Source organism: Numida meleagris, chromosome 1, assembly GCF_002078875.1.
Source record: "Numida meleagris isolate 19003 breed g44 Domestic line chromosome 1, NumMel1.0, whole genome shotgun sequence".
Classification (NCBI taxonomy): Eukaryota; Metazoa; Chordata; class Aves; order Galliformes; family Numididae; genus Numida; species Numida meleagris.
In genome coordinates this window covers 134518620-134538344 of record NC_034409.1, presented here as the reverse complement: position 1 = coordinate 134538344, position 19725 = coordinate 134518620, and the positions used below count along the sequence as shown (strand labels likewise).

The window sequence follows — 19725 nt, the reverse complement described above, 5'->3', positions numbered from 1 at the left end:
ATCTATACTTTTAATCTTGTATATGTTTCATATTTTCAGATTAAAAAATGTTTAGAGGAAACCTCCCAAGTTCTCCATCGGGCAGAAGCTACAAGACCCTATCTCAATTACTCACGCACCATCTTCTAATGAAGAATCATTAGTAAGGCACAGTTTAAGAGAAAATATTATAGCTAAAACAAAGCATTGTTGAATGTTTTTGCGTTAATCACTTCTGTAACGATCCAGAATTGCCTTTTCTAATTTATTGCCAGGGAGGAACATGCAAATGTGGAACAGATTTTCTGCAAGTGGTTCAGCCATCATAGAAGACAGATTTCTGAAACCCCACATTGTGACTGAGAGTAGAGTCACTCCATGTGCCCAGAAAACGCAAGAAGCGCAATAAAGGCATTTGCTTGAACACATTCACAGGGCATGGAAGCCGCAGAAATACTTTGCTAGGACACATCCCAAACTGCAAGTGTCTTGTTCCTCCGCTCACAGGCTGAGGCCTAGGTCCTGCTCCCTCTTCCAAAAGCCTGATAAAAGGTCAGCGTGTTTCAAGGAAGGAGGAGAAATTCCGACACATACGATGACCTAGCCTTTCTAGTCAGGGTCATATACGTACACATTTGTGTGGAGTCTGGAAATAACAAGCCAATCATTTTTGCCTACAACATGGTTCTTTGGGAGGCAATGGTACTCAGCAATCTATTTCCCTGTCTTACAAGACCTTTCTCATTTACCAGCAATGTCACTTTTAACGCACTGAGAGGCCGAAGGAATGTAGCATATTAGAACAGCATGTGCTTGGACGAGCGTGTCATCATGATCTTGCAGAATGAAAATAAATGATGCGTGCAGCAGAAGTAAACACTAAGCCTTGGGTGGTGAACTGGGAATTTTTTTTCTTTCCCTTTTTCCCAAACAGTCTTAAGATGGAAAATTGTTCACAGTGATAGAGAACAAACACATGGCTTGGTGAATCCCAGAAAAATGTGTAGTCTGCTGCAAAGTCTGCCCAGGAGCAAAGTGCAGCTAATAACCTTATGGAAACTAATGTCCAAATTGCTGAGAAGAAAACAGAAAAAACTAAACACAAAGGCATTAAAAATAGACGAATTCATCAAAAAGAGGTATTCTTTCTGCATCCCTCCCCATTTCTAGCTATCTAGCCTTCAGCTCCAAGTATGAGGACTATTTTGCTCTGATCTGTCATCTCTGAATCTCAGATCTGCCGTGCATCTTCAGTGTGCCTGAGGATTTCCTTCTCCTCTCTTCCTGTCTGTCCTCTATGGACACTATTTTTCATAACAAGATGCTCATGATGGAACCAAAGCTCCTTTGAAACCAAGAAAAGTAAGCAAATACAGCTTTACTCAACATCAGAAAGATTTGGAGAATCCAGCCTATTTTTGCTTATAAATTATTCAAAAAGCTAAATAAGAAGTGCAGTTGTGAATTCATGGGCTTGATCCTAATTCCTTTGAAGTCAGCGGCAAAACTCCAGCTGTTTTCAACGGTGAAAGGTCTGGTGCCCATCTGGCACCAATTTCAGCACCAGCAGAGACCCAGTTGGAGACTGTGAGGAGTTCACTGACAAACTGGTTTACAATCAGAAAATGAAGTTAATCAGAACTGATATACTTCCCTAGATCATCCTAGTTTTGACAAGATGTCCTCCACAAAATTATTTTCTAGATCATGTTTCTCAGCTAAAAAACACAAAAATGACCAAGGCTGCAGTTGAGGTACCTGAACTCTGGGCTGCATGTCCTTGAGTTGAGGAATAGCCATTGGAGACCTAAGGTGACATAGCCATGTTCCTGGGAGAAAGCTACTGGGTTTCTGGCTACACTGAGCCTCCCTCGCTCTTGCTTGCTCTAAACGGAAAGGCTTTGTGCATCTATGAGTACAGGTGTCCACGTGCACAGTGACAGAAGCCGTTCAGATGTTATCCTCTTGCCTCACTGGTGCCTGGCAACTGTATGAGCCCTTTACAGTTGCTGCCAGATACTGCAGTGAGGGGAAATTCTCTGAAGCAGTTTTATCCTGAAATCTGGAAACACCATCACTTGCAGAAGCTTAGCCAGCTGGATGTCAAAACCACAGCATGGGCTAGGAAAGATCCTGGCAGTTCCTGGAGCAGAGCTGTGCGAATGGCAAGTGATCTCAAGGCAATATCTGCAGAGCCTACCTGCTTTGAGGAGAGCCAAGCCTCATGTTTTCAGTGTTTTCTGGAAACTTTCTACCTCTTTCCCTCATGTTCCACAAGTCTCCTGGTGCTAATGTTTCTTGGATACTCAACAATACCTACAGTGTTTTCAAATAACTGAAATAATTTTCAGTTTCAAATACAAGCAGTTAAGGCAGAAGATCTCTTTAGAGTCAATGCACATATCAAGCTTGTGAGTTTCAAAGCAAACAACTTTCAAAATATGGTCTGTGACCCCAAGAAATTACAAATGAATTTGTCAACCAAGCAGTACTGCACTCACATTGCTGCATGGACCTTTGTTGCATGCATCATGGCACGGACCCACATCTACTAGGTACCACATCATGCCCTTTTCCTCATTCTCTGAGGTTTGTTCTTGGAAATATTGTTGATTGAAGAAACTGCATTTGCTGTTCAGAGTTGTTGTGAAAGAAGTAGCAATATTATAAAGTCTTTTTTTAAGGAAAGAACTTCCAGTGTAATGTGAAAAAGGAAGTGGATGAAAGAAACATTAAAATAGATATAGATGCTGAAGTCCTTTCTGAATTTGATTACAAAAGTGTTCTGGTAGATGCTGAGGAAAAGGCCTACATGCACCCCACACCACACAATTTTATCTGCAGAAAGCATGAAGTTGGATAAATCTAAGAAGCCCTTGGAATAACAGCACAAGGAACATTTGGGAAAGCTAAAGTCATTTTTCAAGTACTGCAAGGCTTTGCCTGTACTGAGGAAGCAAGGAGCCTTTGCTGAGGTGATTTACAACTTTGTGTAAAATAAGAAATCTCATGCAATTGGGGAAAATTAAGTTTTATGTGCCGCAACCGAAGATTACCTGCGGGGAATCGCACACAAATAAATGTGCTTCTGTCTCTATCTTTGATAAAGCAGTGAAATGAAGAATGAAAGCAAATGGTAAGAAAATATTTTGGTTCAATTGCTTGTAAAAGGAACCAAGGTACATGCGCAACAAGCAAATATCAGCAGTAAAGGGTTGCCATAAACAGTCTTTGCCCTGTGTGTACTATAAATAGGAAAGAGACATTTCTGACTGCGTACTGCTTTCCAGAGAAGGACTTTTGGATGTGGGACAAGCTATTTGCAGTAGAATAATGTCCCATGGGGCTGTATAGTTAGATGTTGCGTGCACAGAGCTCCTGCTAGAGTTGGCTACAAAGCACGGCTGTTGATTACAGTGGGGAGTCACAGCAGCAGCTCTACGGTCACACTGCATGATATCCTGGGAGTAGCCAACTTCAAAGGATGCCAGCCACCGGACATGAAACCTGCTGCAATGTTGGAGAGCTGCGTCCTGTCTTTGGGTTAGCTATTTGTCAGTCTAGGTGAAAATACAGACGTTGAGACATGATGTGATGTGCTGCTGTTTCACCTGGATGTCTGATAACTGCCAAGAGGGAAAGTTTTGAGGCATTCCTCTGAAATGTGGAATGAACTACATGCGGTCGTGATGGGCAGCAGCAAACCAGGATGCACTGACTGTACTATGACAGGCGTTTTTGCCCTTGCTCATGAATGGAATAAATAAAGAGTTGTTCCAAGAGAGATGTAACTTACCAGCCTGAGTTTGCATCTCAAAGTTGTCCTATCCCGTGTCTATTACAGTGAAAACTGCTTGAAATTACTTGTGCGTTTAAAGTGCCTCCATCCCACAGAGATGATGCCTGGTACAGCAGCAGAGCTCTCTTTTCCCTCAGCGGGTGCGCTACTTTACATCCTTCTTCACTCTATGCAGTGAGCAATTATTTTTAAACAGTTTTCACACAAGGTTGTTTTACCTTGGAGTCCTTTATGCTTCCGTCATATTTGGGAAAAGGCGGGTAACAATTTGGGAGGGCACTTGGAAGCAGTGGCTGTGGCACAGGCTGTAATCATGCACATCTCATCATGCAGGAAGCCTGAGCAGTAGCTGACGGCTCTGAAAGCCAGTCTGTGAGATGAAAGTGTGTCTCCTTTGCTACATGGTGATGTAATTGGGTTCACAACCCTTCCCCCTCATCTTCTGGAAGAAAAATCCAACAAGGCTGAACTGTGACAAATTCCCTCGACTCTGCAAATTCTTGACTGAAAATGGCAACGTTCAGCCTCACACTCACGGCGTGACCGACTGCCCCTTGACTAGAAGAACCATTTGCAGCCTTCTTTGGAGAATTGGAGACATTACAACATGATTGGGTACACATTTGAGGTCAGACTTTTGACTGACTTGCCACCGGCTGCAGTTAAGGAGCTTACTGAACATTCTGCTTTCAAACTAGAAAATGCTATTTGTTCAACCTCCGGCACTTGATTTCTGGTTTAGGGCAAAAGACGTGCACCCAGTGTTGTTGAGTCATGTAGTGAAACAGCTAGCACCTTTTCTCCTGCACACACAGGAAGCTGGATGCACGTTCTGCTGTCTATCAAGGCCTGCTCTGCTCTGGGTGTCACTGCTAGTCCTAAGAAGTGTCACTCCCCAGCACCATGCACTTCTGAGAAGATCCCTTAGGATGCTTGGGCACATGTGCCACATTACTGCAATAAAGTACGATGATTGCTGACATTAGTCATTTTAATGACATCCATATGCAAATGCTGTTTATGTTAGTATGCTACAACTGGAAGGAATTTGGAAAACCACTGCTCTAGGCCATGTTGCTTCAGTTCTGAGATGGCAAAATTAATGGGCTAACAAAAAACCTGCACAGTAGGAAATCCTTCTGAAAGTGCACAACACTGGCTTTTATTTCCCCCCGTCTGCTGAAATACTCAAGCCCAAATATTTTCCTAACACATTCCTTCCTGAAAATGGATTGCTCTGGGTTGCACCTACATTCTGCAGGCAGAGAGACAAATTGTCCTGAGGGAACTCAATTTCTGCAAACTGACCAAACCACGTGATGCAGCCACATAGAGACATTTGTTAGTAATACTTGTTAATTTTGCTATTAAATACTGAAGAACTCCCACCATGGATCACAGCTCCATTGCAAGTAGTGTTACATAAACAGAGAGCAAAACAACAGCTCTTGGCCCAAGGAAATCATGATTAAAGATGTGGTCAGGACACAATATACAGGTATAGACAAAGTATACAATGAGACAATCTTTTCAGAAGAAGGCACGAAGGACAATGGACATGGTAAATCCTCTGTAATCATCAAAGTCAAGAGCAATTTCATAGAAGAGTCTGAAGGAGCAATGCTGATGCAGCTGTCCAGATGTTTTTGAAGCATTTTTTACAATGAAGAACAGAGCACTACAGAAGAAAACAAGAATTTGAGAAAAATGACCAAGGATTGGCATCACTGACTGATCAAAGGCAGGAACTGATCTTTCAGTAGTAAATTAAAGACAATAGACAGAGAGAGAAATGAGTCATCAAAGGTTTGCAAGTATGGACAAGTTGTATGTGTTCAACAGGACAGTAAAAGTGATCCATCAGAGGGAAAGAAGTGGCAGAAGATGAGCAATCTGGATGGTCATGAATAAGGCAGGTCTGCATTTGTTATGAATGCAGAAAGGACGCAGTCATAGTCAAGATACACGATCAGAGTTTGATCTCTGCGGATGTATAAGTCAGGTTGGCCAAAGACTAGGTAGAATTGCCAGATATATGGGTGAACAGAGCCAGGTGTGAGGATGCAACTGCCATTGGCAATGTCTTTCTAATTTGCTGCAAAAGCACATCGATCTCTCTTTAATCAATGACCAAGAGGGAACAGTAACATATTTAACTCCGACAGTGTGCTGCATGGAAACCTCAGGTATGTATTGAGCATAAATTGCTCGGTGCAAAAGCAGACAGATTCATCCCTGGGGTGGTGCGGAGCTGCTGTTGCTATGACCTTAAACTAAGCTCTCAGGAGCAGTCTTGTGCCAACAGGGACAAAAACTAGAGGCAGCGCTGAGGCAGAGTATGGGCCCAAGCAGCTGCTGAAGAAAAGCCACCCAGCTGCTGTAAAGAGCTCCAAGACCAGGTCATAGCTCAGGGAACTGCCAGGAATGGAGTGGCAAGTACTTTATGGCCCTCCTTCCATCCCAATAATTCATATATCAAGGGAAAGGAAAAAGCAGGCACCTCTTTCTCTTGGGCAATGGCTCTACTGAAGGAAAAGATTTTTGCTTGGAAGGAGCATTCCTCCCTAAGTACCAGACTGGAGCCATGGCCATTATTTCTGTCCTCAAAGGGAAAGGCACACAGACCTTCCTCCTGGCCTAGGAAAAGAGAGAAAAGGGAGATGAGGAAAACATCACTGTAAATTCCTTACTCTGCTGCTGAAGTAGACACAGATCAGAGGAAAGAGATCAAGGAGATCCCCAGCAAAAAAACATATAATTGAAATTTACTTTCTGCACAAACAGTAGTGAAGACAGGGTTTGAACCAGGAGTTCTTTCCCCGTTTCTGCTTTCTTCTCAAGAAACAGTAAAACAGGACAAGGTTTCCTCTTCCCTCAATGTCCTTTCCTGAGAACCAGGGCAAGAGAACTCTCCAGCATGAGTCCACCACTGCCTGAATGCTCTAGTGTGCCTTCTGCTTTGTCCCAAGGTCTCCAGAAAAATTCTGTTATGGAAAAATTCTATTAAGGAAACTTCTCTCATGAAATTTCCTGTCAGTTTGATTCAATTGTGTCTAAGCAGATCGGAAAACTTCAAAGTCAGATTTAGAGCAGGACACTCCCTCCAGCCTTACTTAAACCAAGGGTAATATGATTAGCCTTGTTTACAGAATATCTAGTGCTGCTTTGTCATAAAATTACAGCTTAATAAAATAATCAGATAAATTGAGGGATGACCAGGAGGAAAAAGAGGTTGCTTGTATAAAGACCCATGTTCCTCACCTCACTGTTTTGATGGGATGGCTTAGAGAACAATTCAACAGCAGCTCACCTGAAGAGTATCTGTGGGTGAGGGCTGGTGCCCTGGTCATGTTTTCCTGAAGTGAGCGTGATGCCACATGCCCTCCTTTCCCATCTTTACACTTTCTGCCCTGTATCCACATGAATGCTCAGGTGCCTATGCAGTAAATGGGATGATGGAACAGATATGACTGGAAACTAAGAAAGCAGTGACAGCTTAAATGAGTAGTTTTCAATGGGATGAGTTCCCTGATTCATCTCAGCACACAGCCAGAGGTCTAGTAGTCCTGGAACAAGTAAAGCAACAGGAAAGTGTTGTCATGGATGAGGCAAAGGCAGGACAATCGCCTTGGCAGCAGCCCTTGTTTTTGTAAGATTAAAATAATGACAGCATCACACCCATAAATGGTACAACAGAAAGTAAAATAAACAATGATGGATCTATTTTGTAAAGGAAAGAAGTAAGCAAAATCAAAGACTTGCATGCAATTTCTTCTACAGGATAGGCTAAATACAAAGAGATGAGCATTCAAGAAACCTGCATTCTGCAGAAAATGTGGAAAAGATGGAGATCTCCAAATTAATTCCAACTCTCTCCCTCTGCTTCTGATTATTGTTTTTAATTTGCTTGCACTGTATTCCTCCTCTAGTCTTGTGAACTTAGTATTCTCAATATTCAGCGCTAACATCTAACAAAATGTTAGGGGATTTGAGACTTAACATCTGGTTTTGGCACAGCTAATGGTATTTTTCAGGTTGAAAATCAAATTCATATATTATTTTTGTTGTTTGAAGCAAGGATGCAGCACACATATGCACTCCCGTGTCTCTATGCGTAGTATAAAGAGAGGGAGCATTGCAGGAGTTGTCACAATAAGAAATAAGGAAAGAGGTAAAAACACTTCACAGCTTCATCATATTAGCAAACTACTGTTCTTGAAATTAATGCTCTGAAAGTTTAGAGGGTCAAGCTTAACCAAATATAGTGGCTTTCCAGTATAGGAGAAGAATATTTATGTAAGATACTCTCTTCTGAAAGCAGAGACAAAAGGTGGCCCTCGATGGCACCTCCCAGGATATAATTTATAGTTTCACTGACACCAGCTGTCCACCCTGTCCCTCTGATGGAGGTAATCAAACCCATCATAGGCATAGCAAAGGATAATGTGTGCCTCCAGCTCTTCCAGCCCTTTCATAGGGTGATATTTTAACACCCGACCCACTTTCCTTTGACCAGTGCCACAGCTGGCATGTGGGCACATTATTCCCTCTGCTAGGCAGGCTGTTTCTGCCTGCAAAGGGGCAGAGGAGACAGCCAATAGGCTAGGGCTCTCCCCAAACCCTCACACTCTCCCTCTGTGGCTACATTTGGATCACTGATCTGCAGCTGCAGAGCTTTGCATCACAAGGAAAACTCCCCAGGAAGGAAGCTAATTAAGATGTGCAATACACACTAATAGCAACAGCAGGAAATGAAGTGAAGAATGTGTGAGAAATAACAAAGTCCTTTAGGATTTTATTTTTCATTAACTGCTAGACAAATCATGTCTCTGTTGACATATATCTTCTTAATATACGTTCATGCATTAGTTCTAGGTAAGTGAGACTTGAAGAGATTTTCTTTTCAAAAGGAAAATGATGTCAAGAATTCAGCACCACTGAAGTAATCTTTAGAAGCTGTGAGAGGCAATCAATGACTAGAAGAGACAAAAGCCCCTTCCCATTCATTCCCTTCAGAGCGCAGGTTTCTGACAGTGCGCTCTCGAGCCACCTCAGGACCTGGGGTAGCGGGTATGCTCCATGGGAGATGGCATAGATACCCATGGAAACCTGCGCTGTTTTTAAAATTTTTCACTCCAATGGCTGGCTGCTATGAGGAGGCTGAGCACTGCTAGGAAGTCCAAAATAGTTAATGTAAAACATATGGGCAGAAACTAACCTTAAGTTATATGCCATCTCTTTAACTGGCCTTTCAGAATAGGGACAGGACCAAAGGTATGGATCCTTTGCTAGAAGTATTTTTCCACTGGAAATATTGTAGGATCCCAGGAACATCTACTTTTTGTGTGGAGCAACCTCAGCTGTTCCAGAAGCAGAATAAGGAAGACGTGGCTAGTAAAGAGTGCACCTATGCTCTCCCCAGGTTTTCTGTACATATGTTTAAGCATTGTCAAAAGGTTATACATTCAGTTATCAGAGATGGCTAAGAGATGTAAGAGATGTGATTGAGCATCTTGTTGCTTCAGAAATATACAGAAGCTTTAGCATTATCTAACAATACCAGAACAGACACTGACAACTATTTGACAGATAGGTTCTTTTAGAAATTGATAAATATTGTCTACAGCACAAAAGAACAGATCTGAACATAGGTAATGAAATGGTGGGTTGTACGTGCAATAAATGTGGCAGGCCTTTCCCTGGCATTCCAGGCAGATTACAGACCCCCAGCCTGAGCCACCACAGAAGATGGAGCCCGGGAGTAATCCTCCAATTGTTTTAGGCCAGAGCTGTCACCCCTGCCTTCCCCTCCTAGTCAATGAATAGGAACAGGCTCTCCCACAAGGAGGTGTATATGACATATTTTTGATGTCTCCATTAAGCAGCAATACTTGTTTCTTTCACTGTGAGCACCTGGTTGTCTCACTCAGTGGTAAGGGGATATCTGGATGATTAGCTCAGATGTAGAGGACTACTTGTTGGTCAGATGAACTGTACTTAGAGACCTACAGGGGACTAGCTTTAAACTAAAAGAGGGGAGACTTAGATTAGATGTTAGGTGGAAATTCATTACTCAGAAAGCGGTGAGGCACTGGCACAGGCTGCCCAGAGAGCTGTGGTGCCCCATCCCTGGAGGCGCTCAAGGCCAGGTTGAATGGGGCCCTGGGCAGCCTGAGCTGGTGGGGGCAGCCCTGGCCACAGCAGGGGTTGGGACTAGATTTAAGGTTCCTTGCAACCCAAGCCAATATATGATTCCAGACGATCGGGAAGATTATTTCCCATTCCAAAAGCGGTACTGGAGGCAGGACTGCCATTCTGTTCCTGTTCTGCTGCTGTATGGTGTGACTCACCAGCGTGACTGGGTTTCAGCAGATGACTCTTCTCTTACAGTGTAACTGAAAACACAGAAGTTTAAAACAGGGAGGATAAAAGGATGAAAGGACTGTAAGTGAAAGGAAACGTTAAAATGATGAAAAATATCAGCAAGAGGGAGCACTTTGTGTAGAGACAGTGTTCTCCACCCAGGGAACATGGGAGTCATCACCAGTGCTGGTTTTGTAACACAAGCAACTCTAGCAGCACACTAACAGAATAATGTCAATTTTGAGGCAGCAAACAAAATCCTGTGTGGAAATAGCATAACATGACAGAACAGTACCCAGGCCTGAAAAACACGTATTCAAGCACAAGCACAGTTCAGGAGAACTGGAAGTAAAGGGAAGGGTTGATGAGTGCTGTATGCTGAAAGCACACGTAAAACACAGCAGGTGAGTTCCCACTCTTTTCACTGTGCGGGGAAGAACAGTAAACATGATTTTGCAGGGGGAAATGCTGGAAGTCCATAGTCCTATGGCTACAGGCAGAGATCTTGTTATCACATCTAGAGAGTCAGTCCATCTTACTTAGGTTTCTAATTCGCACTTCCAATTTTTATACCTAGTAGGCCACACTTCAAAAATGCCCCATACAGATATCAAAACAATATATATGCTTTTAAAAGACTCAGAAAATGAACGCATTTGCCAAGGCTGTGTGCTTAAGTTGGCAGGACTGGAAGCTGCCTATAAATAACTCTGGAGAGTTATTTTTGCAAAATAAAATCTAGGAAATTCAGATGTTAATGTCGTGGGTGAAGAAGATGTTTCTGATTGTGACAACTTATGGTTTCAGGGACTGTTGAACCATAAGAGATGGTAATAGTTTATACGTGGTTTTGATGAGTAATAAGTTTGGTCATAGCATATAAATCCGAACAACTTAATAATGAGTTCATTTGTGTGCAAGTAGGCAGAAGGACAAGCAACAGAAGACCTGTAACTAAAACTGTCAATTTCCAACAGGCATTTTTTCATAACCTAGGGCTACATCTAAATTTATGTGCAGGCTCTCAGCAAGGCTCACCACAGGTCTCATGACTGTCTGGGTTGGAGGATGACTCAAAGGTGACAGTGCTCCCACCCACATTGGCACGCAGGCTTCCTCTTTGTGGCACCCACTCAAGATGAACTTTTGATGTAGGAGGAACGTGTTCCCCCAAGCACAAAGCAGAAGGCAATCTTGCATCAACTTGTCCAGAAATAGCCTAAGGGGAGTGAGAGATTAAAAAAGGTCTACGGAGATGAGGAGCTCAGCTAATTTGATGTATGAGGAGCCTGGCATTTAATTCCAAAGGTGACAATGCCAGCTCAATTTTGTATCCTGAAGATGGAGGAAAATCTTAAAGAATATGCATGAATAATCACCTCATGAAGGATGCTAGAAACTAACAGAGAACTCAGAAGAAATGACTTAAAGATTAAGAAAAACAGGAAAGCAAAATGATTGCCCAGAGTCATGTTAATATAGATATTACATATGATATTAAAACAAAGAGTAAAAAGTTGTTTGTTTACATAACTAAAAGTGAAAAGAAGACATTGAGCTGTTATGCAGAAAAGGTGAGACGGGTATTAAAAATAATGCATGTATGACTCCCAAACTAGTGAAGTTCCCAGCCCAGTAGCAGTACAAGATGGAAATACACTTACTATTGTGAAGATAATTCTTGACTGGCTTACAAAAGGATAGTGTACTACTGAGTTGTGCATAATAGATGGAGCCTGCTTAAGAAGAATAACTGCCCTATGTCCTTAGTAATAAAGTAAATCTCTATTTAGAGCATCAATCTGCACTAAGATCTGAGAAATCCCAGATCTGTGGCCATAGCTTTCATTTTGGGCTTTCCAGTCTCATCTGGAAAGCGCAAAAGTTTCTGACGGCAATACTTCCAGAACAAGATGGGAAGAGCGGTGCATGGTCTATACATCTATATAAACTAGAGAGATTGCAAATGGCAAAAGCAGTGAAAACAATTCACTGAGAAGATGGATGTATTCCAGAAATATACAACAGACACCCAAAGTTTCCCTTAACGAACAGCAGCACATTTGAATGTTTAATCTCCTACTCCCTTCTGACTGCTAATACTCTTAGCTTTGCTGACTGGCATCATAGTTATTTGAAGTTATTTAAATTATTTTACTTTGTACGTACGTGACAACACTTCAAATCAGTAAGTTTTATCCACTGATTGACGTGAAAGTAGCAGTAAGTGTATAGGTTCTTACTGAGGTCTGTCTTGCAGCTTTCAACACAGCTTCTGCATGTTTAAGTTAGAATGTGAAACATGGCAACTATATTTTGTACTCCATTCACGTAGAAATTTGATACCAGAAAGTATCCTGAAATATTCAACCATCTTCTACGCAAGAGGAAATCAAGTAGCACCAACTTTTTAGAAACTATGAAGGTGTGGGAATGAGAGTCTTAAAGCAATGTAATTACGAAATTTGAAAATGCATATCAAAAAAGCTGTTCAATAGAAATCAGCCAAACACCTCTTAGAGCTTACATTATTGCCAGCTTTACAAGGTTCTCATTCCATTTTTAGCTGACACACAAAGGGGGAGAGAAAAGAAAAGAAATCAATTCAGATGTTAATTGGTATAATTCTTAATTCATTAGTGTTACACCTACTTACTACTGGGATGAATTTGCTCCTCTGAGATTTAGTAAGCCAGCTTTTCTAAAATAATCTGCAGTTTCATTTTATCCACTCCTAAAAAGCCTCAATTTTTATGAGCACTAAATGATAATAGCAAGACTAAAAATGTTGGCAGTCTTTAAAAACAGATAATGCAGTTTTTTTCTGATAGGGTACCAAACAAACCTTACTATTGAATGTTCCCTTGTTTAGAAGGATGTCATAAAGAGACTGTGAAAGGTACAGATTTGCTCCAAAGAGGCCACATATCTATAAATGATAGGTGAGGCTTCAAGGCTGAATTCACTGTAGCAGTCTCATAGGGATCCATCTGTCCTGCAGCTGCAGGAGGAACCAAACAGGTTGAGGAGAAACACAGACAAGAAGCATCTATAATGATATCTGGATATTTGGAACTCAGCTGGGAATCTGTACATAGAGGAAAAAAATTCAAAATCCACCATCTGGATGGAACATCAGACTGCGAGCCACAGTACCAGAAAAACATTAAACAATGTCAAAGTGAAGGAAAGCTGTAGGCTGGGCTGTGGGAAAGGCTTTGCTGTCTTCAGACCAGCCCTCTGCATCTCTTCCTGGAACACGTGGTTTTCGCATTAACTTAACACACACACTCAGGTATGCTAACTCCTAGCCATTTGCATTAATCTGGTGGCTAATTGGGGACTGCCCTCAGCAAAACAAATAGTTATACTGCTAAGGACAAATTCTGCTGGAAAGATGGATTTCTGTGACACTATGCAGTGCCCAGATCCTGGCAAATATTCTTGGGTACCCCTGTATGGGGTAAGATGTTTTAAGGTGATTGGTAGATTCAGTGCTACAGTACAAAGCATGTGGTGATCTGCACTGCAAAGCTAATTCTGGAATGAAAAATCATTGTTTTAATTAAGAAATGCATTTGGCTTTGGATTATTTTGTTTCCTTTTGGCTGCACTCTTTCTAAACACAGACTCACAAGATTTTTTTTCCCCCGGCTCTCAAGGGAGTCTTCTAGATCCAGACTGCAGGGCATGGAGACCATCAGGTCGGCCCGTTCTCCTCCTCCCTCCTCTCTAAGCCCTCCTTTTTACCTTTTCTTCTTTCTGACTGCGAAGAACAGGAGAAGATCCCCATTACTCTGCTTCGCTGCTCTGTAAAAAGACTTTTAAAACTCCTAATATGACTTAATCACAGCTTTCAGTGCCCCTGCTGCCATAAAACATTATTACAATGGGCTGGCACTTCATCAATTGTAATGTGCTGATATTATAGTCACAGCCACGCTCTACATAATTGCCCTGCTCCACCACAGACTCAAAAGGATTCTCCATCATGGGCAATGCCTCTCTGCTCTGGGGCTGTAGACTGGGTTTCTGGTCTAGCAGCTCCACTTTCTGTAGTTAGAGTTTCCAGACATCGAAGCAGGATTTGGACCTTCCAATACTGAGCCCACTGTTGCCCTAAAATTTCATTCCGGCATACCTATATCTATTAGGACACGCTATAATCTTCGTTATTCTCAATTTTATATGTAGCTTCTCTATACATGTAACTTCCAAGCAGAGATAATAGCAGTTATTAAGGAGCTAGCTCGAAGACAGTAAAACAAAAGAAATCTAGTTAGGACTTTGAATTCCTTACAGGTGCTAAACACTTCACAGCAAGAATAGGACTGCAGAGCATACAGATTATTAATAAGATGTTTATTTCCAGGCAAAAGGCACCTTGAGAATCAGTTTGTGTTGTGTTTTTTTTTTTTCTGCTGACAAATTAAAACATGAATTATCAGCCCAAATGGCTTCTACTGGAGATGAAGTACGACAATAAAATAAGGAAAAAGAAAGGTGTAAACTCCCCTTGACAACATACTGCGTGTGACTCATTCTGTAAAAGTCACCATTGTGAACTGTGAATAAATATAACTTGCACTACTGTAGCTTCTGTGGTTTCGGACAGAGATGACACCACAGAATCAGGAAAAAGCCTCACTGCAGGGAGCTCTCAGGCACAGCAGGCATACAAGCACCCTTGTTGGACACTGAAGGAATAAAGCATAAAAAAAATGCCATGTTACACTGTACATCTGGACAACCACACATAATGCTGAGATAACAGACTTTGTAGAACACTGTGGTGTATCTTCCTCCAGTATTTTGTGGCTCTGCTTTTTGACACCACAGTCTTGTTCTGGAAGCTGCCATCACAGGCACAGAAATTCAGTATCCTTGAGCCATCAGCTTGTTCTCTGGTGCAGCTTTGGCTGCTGTAGTAAGAGTGAGAGCCTTGTTTGGTCCACGGGAGCAGCTGGGGACACTAGAGATGGACTCTGGGCTGGGATTTGCTCCAACCACAGCTTCGGGTGGCAGGCAAAATCCCACACGCTTCAGCCAATCAGCTCACACAAGTGAAAGGCTACTGTGCAAGTTAAGCCTTGCTTATTCTGCACATTTTGCCAAGACTCTGAAAACCACTTAATGGACTTGGACAGACTCAAGGAGTGTTTTTAGATGGAAGTACTACTTGTTTAATGGATTTATTTTATAAACATTGGCACCGAGACTTTCAAAAATTCATTGGGATTTGGCCTGCTGATTCCTCCTAATTTTTGATGTAAAGTAACATCTGAACCTGGCAACAGTGAGATAACTATAAAACTCCAATAGCTGCATAAGCACATTTCATACTCGGAAAAAGGCTTCTATCCACTGGGACATGAATAAAATAAGTGGCTGATGTTTACATCTGGAGGATCATTTCCCTTTGGCTTTATAAACCATGGCACGTGTGTTACATCCATGTCATCCAAGTGTCTCATTTGAAAATGCCCTTCAGATCTTCTGATTTCAAATTTATGTAGATGAAATGTGTGCATATTCATATACACAGGTACAGAAAAGTACATAGCTGTCCTTTTTTGTGTCCATATATGAATTTATATGCACACGCACATTCCTCTCCCTGGGTACCGAGTGCTGGATGTTGGTATCTCTTTGGAGACTTCCAATATTGATCTTCTGACACTATACAACCATGCCTCCATGGTTGTCTGGGGCACACTTAGTGCACTGAGAACTACAGTGAGGCAACACTGCACTTCTTCCCAACGGGCTGCTCAGCTGGGGGCTTTGAGCTGTACATCCTACAGGAGCACTAATTAAAGAGAAAAGATACCTAGGGGTGTGAGAGGGGTAGAGATACTGGATGGTGTGTAGGTAGTGCAAACACCTGCAGCCTGCAGGTGAGACTATAGCTGTGGAAAGGTGGCAGGGTGTAACTATGGCTGGCTAGCAGAGGTCCCCTATTCACTTTTTCCATAGGGAAGTTCAGAACAGCCTCATTACACCCTTAGGGACTTGAAAGACAGTGGAAAAAAGGATGAAACCTGGAAGAAATCCTAGTTGTCTGTTTGAATGACAACAAACTGAAAAGGTCTTTACATGCTCAGAATAGAAGAAAACTAGTCATTAACTTATGGGCAGCAGCTGGTTTTCCAATAATGGCTCCTACACATTCTGGTTTTAATATCGTTGTTCTTGTCAACTGTGGGAATGTAATGTGTATTAATGATGGTTTACTCCAAATTGGTCATAGTAGGAGTTAATAATTAGGTACTCAGGCACTAATTATCTCTGCTTTGTCTCAAGCCATTAACTAAGAAATCTTGAGAAGTAATTTGGGATGCAGGCATCAGAACTGCATGCAGTAGGGCCTTGGGTGGGCTCTGTTGTGCCTGCATATGAGATGCTTGCCCTAAAGAGAAGCAACAGCCTACACCAATGCTGCTGGGTGGCTTTGGGATCGTCGAGCATCCAGTGAGGAATGGCAGCACCTACCCATCAGCTCTTTGCACCTCTGGTTCATCTGTGAAGGAGGAAAGCTCCCCAGAGGTGCTTGGAGAGAGCAGAGCAGCTCCAACAGGGCCACAATAAGGGCACCCTGAACTCCTTCCCTAAGAAGCCTCTAGCTGGATGGAGCACAAGCAGGAGAGCACATGGCAGCAGGAAGAGGTGGCAGGATGGCTCTGCTCAAACGACACAAGGTCCAAGTGTTTAAGCCAAAAGAAGTCTCATGTGAAAATGACTTATAGAAAGTACTTAGGACAAAGAATTCTCTCTCTCAGAGACTTAAAACAGGCCAACTTATCTGTGGAAGACAGGCTTGTGGCCAGTCACTAGTGGGGTTCCCTAGGGCTCAATTTTAAGGCCAGTTATCTTAGCATTTTTATAAAAGATCTGGACATAGGACTTGAGTGCATACCAAGTAACGCTGGAGACAAGACTAGATTAGGAGGAGCTGCTGACCCCTTTGACAGTGGAGAGGCCTTGCAGAGTGATCTTGACAAACTGGAGGACTAGGCAACCACCAACCGTGTAAGCAAGTGGCAGATTCTGCATGTAGACAAGGAAACCCTGGATCTAGGTACAGACTGGGGGAAGGGAAGATGGAGAGTAGCCCCATGGAAAGGGATGTGGGAGTTCAGGCTTACAGAACGTTGCATGTGAGCCAGCAGTGTGCCCTTGCAGCCAAAAAGGCCAGCCATGCCCTGGGGTGCACCAGGCCCAGCACTGCCACTGGGCAGGGGGAGGGGCTGTCCCACTCTTGCTCTGTGTGTGCAGCCTCACCTCCAGCACTGCATGCAGGTGTGGGTGCCACAACATAAGGGCGGCAAAGGTGGGGAAAGTGTCTGTAAGGCAAGGTGTGTGAGGAGCAGCTGAGACTCCTCAGTGTGCTCAGCCCAGAGCAGAGGAGCTGAGGGGAGGCCTCATGGCGGCTGCAGCTCCTCACAGGGAGTGGAGGGGCAGCGCTGAGCTCTGCTCTCTGGGACAGCGACAGGGCCCGAGGGAACGGCATGGAGCTGTCAGGGGAGGGGCAGCTGGGGGTTAGGGAAAGGTTCTGCACCAGAGGGCGGTGGGCATGCAACAGGCTGCCCAGGGTCATGGCCCCAGTCTCAAGGAGTGTTTGGACACTCCAACATAGCGTTTGAATTTTGAGTGGTCCTATGTGGAGCCAGCAGTGGGCCTTGATGATCCTTGCAGGTGCCATCCTACTCAGGATATTCTGTGATTCTACGATTCTAAGACATCCCGCTAAAATAACTCCACAGATCATACAAACAACAACAAGAGGAAACAACCCAAACACTCATGGCACTCCCAGAGCTCTCCAAAGGGCTCTGTTTCTGAGGTGCAGCTGAGCCATGAAGCTACCTCCCACCGGCCAGCAGCCCCTGCCTCTCCTTGGGTGCATACAAGATGTCTGGCTGTGGTCTCCTCCCACATTACCCATTTGCATTGGAGAGATTACACCAGAAATGCCAAGTGGGAAGACTTCAGCAGTTCCTGGCATGCATTTTGCTGGGTGCTTCCAATTGAACTGACCAAGGTAAGAGTGTATTCTCAGTACCTTAGGGCAAAGCAACAAAAGCTTCCTTTTCAGTTATTCTGGTATATTTTGTTCCTCTCATTCAAGATTCTCCAAGGTTACCCTGCCCTTGTCGGTGCAAAAATAAATGCAGGATGTTCACAGAACCACACACCTCCATCTGTCACGAGCTTACCTCAACATAGAGGATAGGGAAAATGCCAATCTTGTCGCCCAGCATTCCCTCTGCCCAGTTGTCATCTACCCTCCTGATGACCGTCAAGATTTCATCCTAAAACCAGAGAGACACAAATGTCATCAGTTTTTTTTTCCCCTCACTAGAAAGACACCAGTTTATACAGTTGCCCACATTACAGCTTAGGGAGACAGCATATGAAGAAGGCCATAAGCCATGTAGAAATGTTCCCTGAGTCCAGGGCCCAGCATCCAATGGCAACTAGACTACACTGCTGATGCACTGAATGTAAGCTTTCTCCTTTTAAAACAGGAGATGAAAGTGTAAAGCAGGTAAAAAGGCGAAGATAACGATAAAAAACAAGTTGCATTCAGCTGTTGGATCAGCTTCAGTTCAGATACAAGTTAGTTTTGTAAAATCAATGGCATTGTAATACCATAGTTAAACTAAGCAACCTCACAAGAAAATCCCAGCAAAAGATGACCTTCTGTTGTGATTATAAAGCAGGAGATTAAGAAAAGTGTAGGTAAGAAAGATTTATACTTTTCAAAGTTTTCTTCTGCTAGATTAAAACCTAAAACACACCAGGCATTACAAAAGCTCTCATGACTAGAAACAAACTCTGGATGTTTCCATTTGAGCAGCTTAACTCATTGTTAGGTCTGTGCTGTCACAGCTGTGTGCTGGGTTTGCAAGCCCTAGCCAGGCCCTGCCCCAGCACTGCTTGTTACAGCTGCTGCTGAAGGCAGCCCTGCATGCCCAAATCCCACTGAGGCTCTCCTGCAACCACAGGAAAGGAGTGGGCTGAGAGAATCTGTGAAGCCAAGTTTGCCAATATGTCACTCTTCTCATGGCATCCAAGCTTCCTCCTTTCCCATGCAGATATCTATAAGAGGATAACGTCTTCCTCCAGAAAGAAGAGACAGAGTTCCTTGTCTTTCTCACTTCATTTTCACTACTTTCAACACCTTAGGAAAATAAAAGCATATGCATACATGTGGTATACAATCCTCCATGTAAGAAACTATCAATGTTAACTGCTCAGGTGAAAGGAGATACATTTTTGCAGTTAGATCCCAAATAGGAGAAACTCCTAATTCCTAATCCAGGCTGTTCAGACCACAGATTTAAAATGATAGAAAACGACCAGAACAGTGATGGGCATGTTGTGCTGTTTTGAACATGTGCATTGTGAACATGTGCACTTTCAAATAGTTTAAATGTTTCCTTTGAATTATTCATCTGAACAATCCATTAGGGGAAAGCTAAGAGAAACAGCCACACACTGAATCTTTCAGCTATTTATTACAGCTGGAAGGATGCAGAAAGAATTTGTGCATTTAATTTCCTGAAGAAAAGGATAGCATT

The 19725-nt window shown here is 42.9% G+C and overlaps 1 protein-coding gene across 1 annotated transcript in view; it reads right to left on the bottom strand.

Moving 5' to 3' along the window:
- The window catches only part of SH3RF3 (SH3 domain containing ring finger 3), a gene marked incomplete at its 5' end in the record, with an annotated part of 238431 nt that overhangs the window by 65061 nt on the left and 153645 nt on the right, over positions 1-19725 (bottom strand). Inside the window, one exon of the mRNA XM_021401318.1 lies at positions 18358-18453. Coding sequence (XP_021256993.1) covers positions 18358-18453 — 96 coding nt within the window. The remainder of the gene's footprint in view (positions 1-18357; positions 18454-19725) is intronic.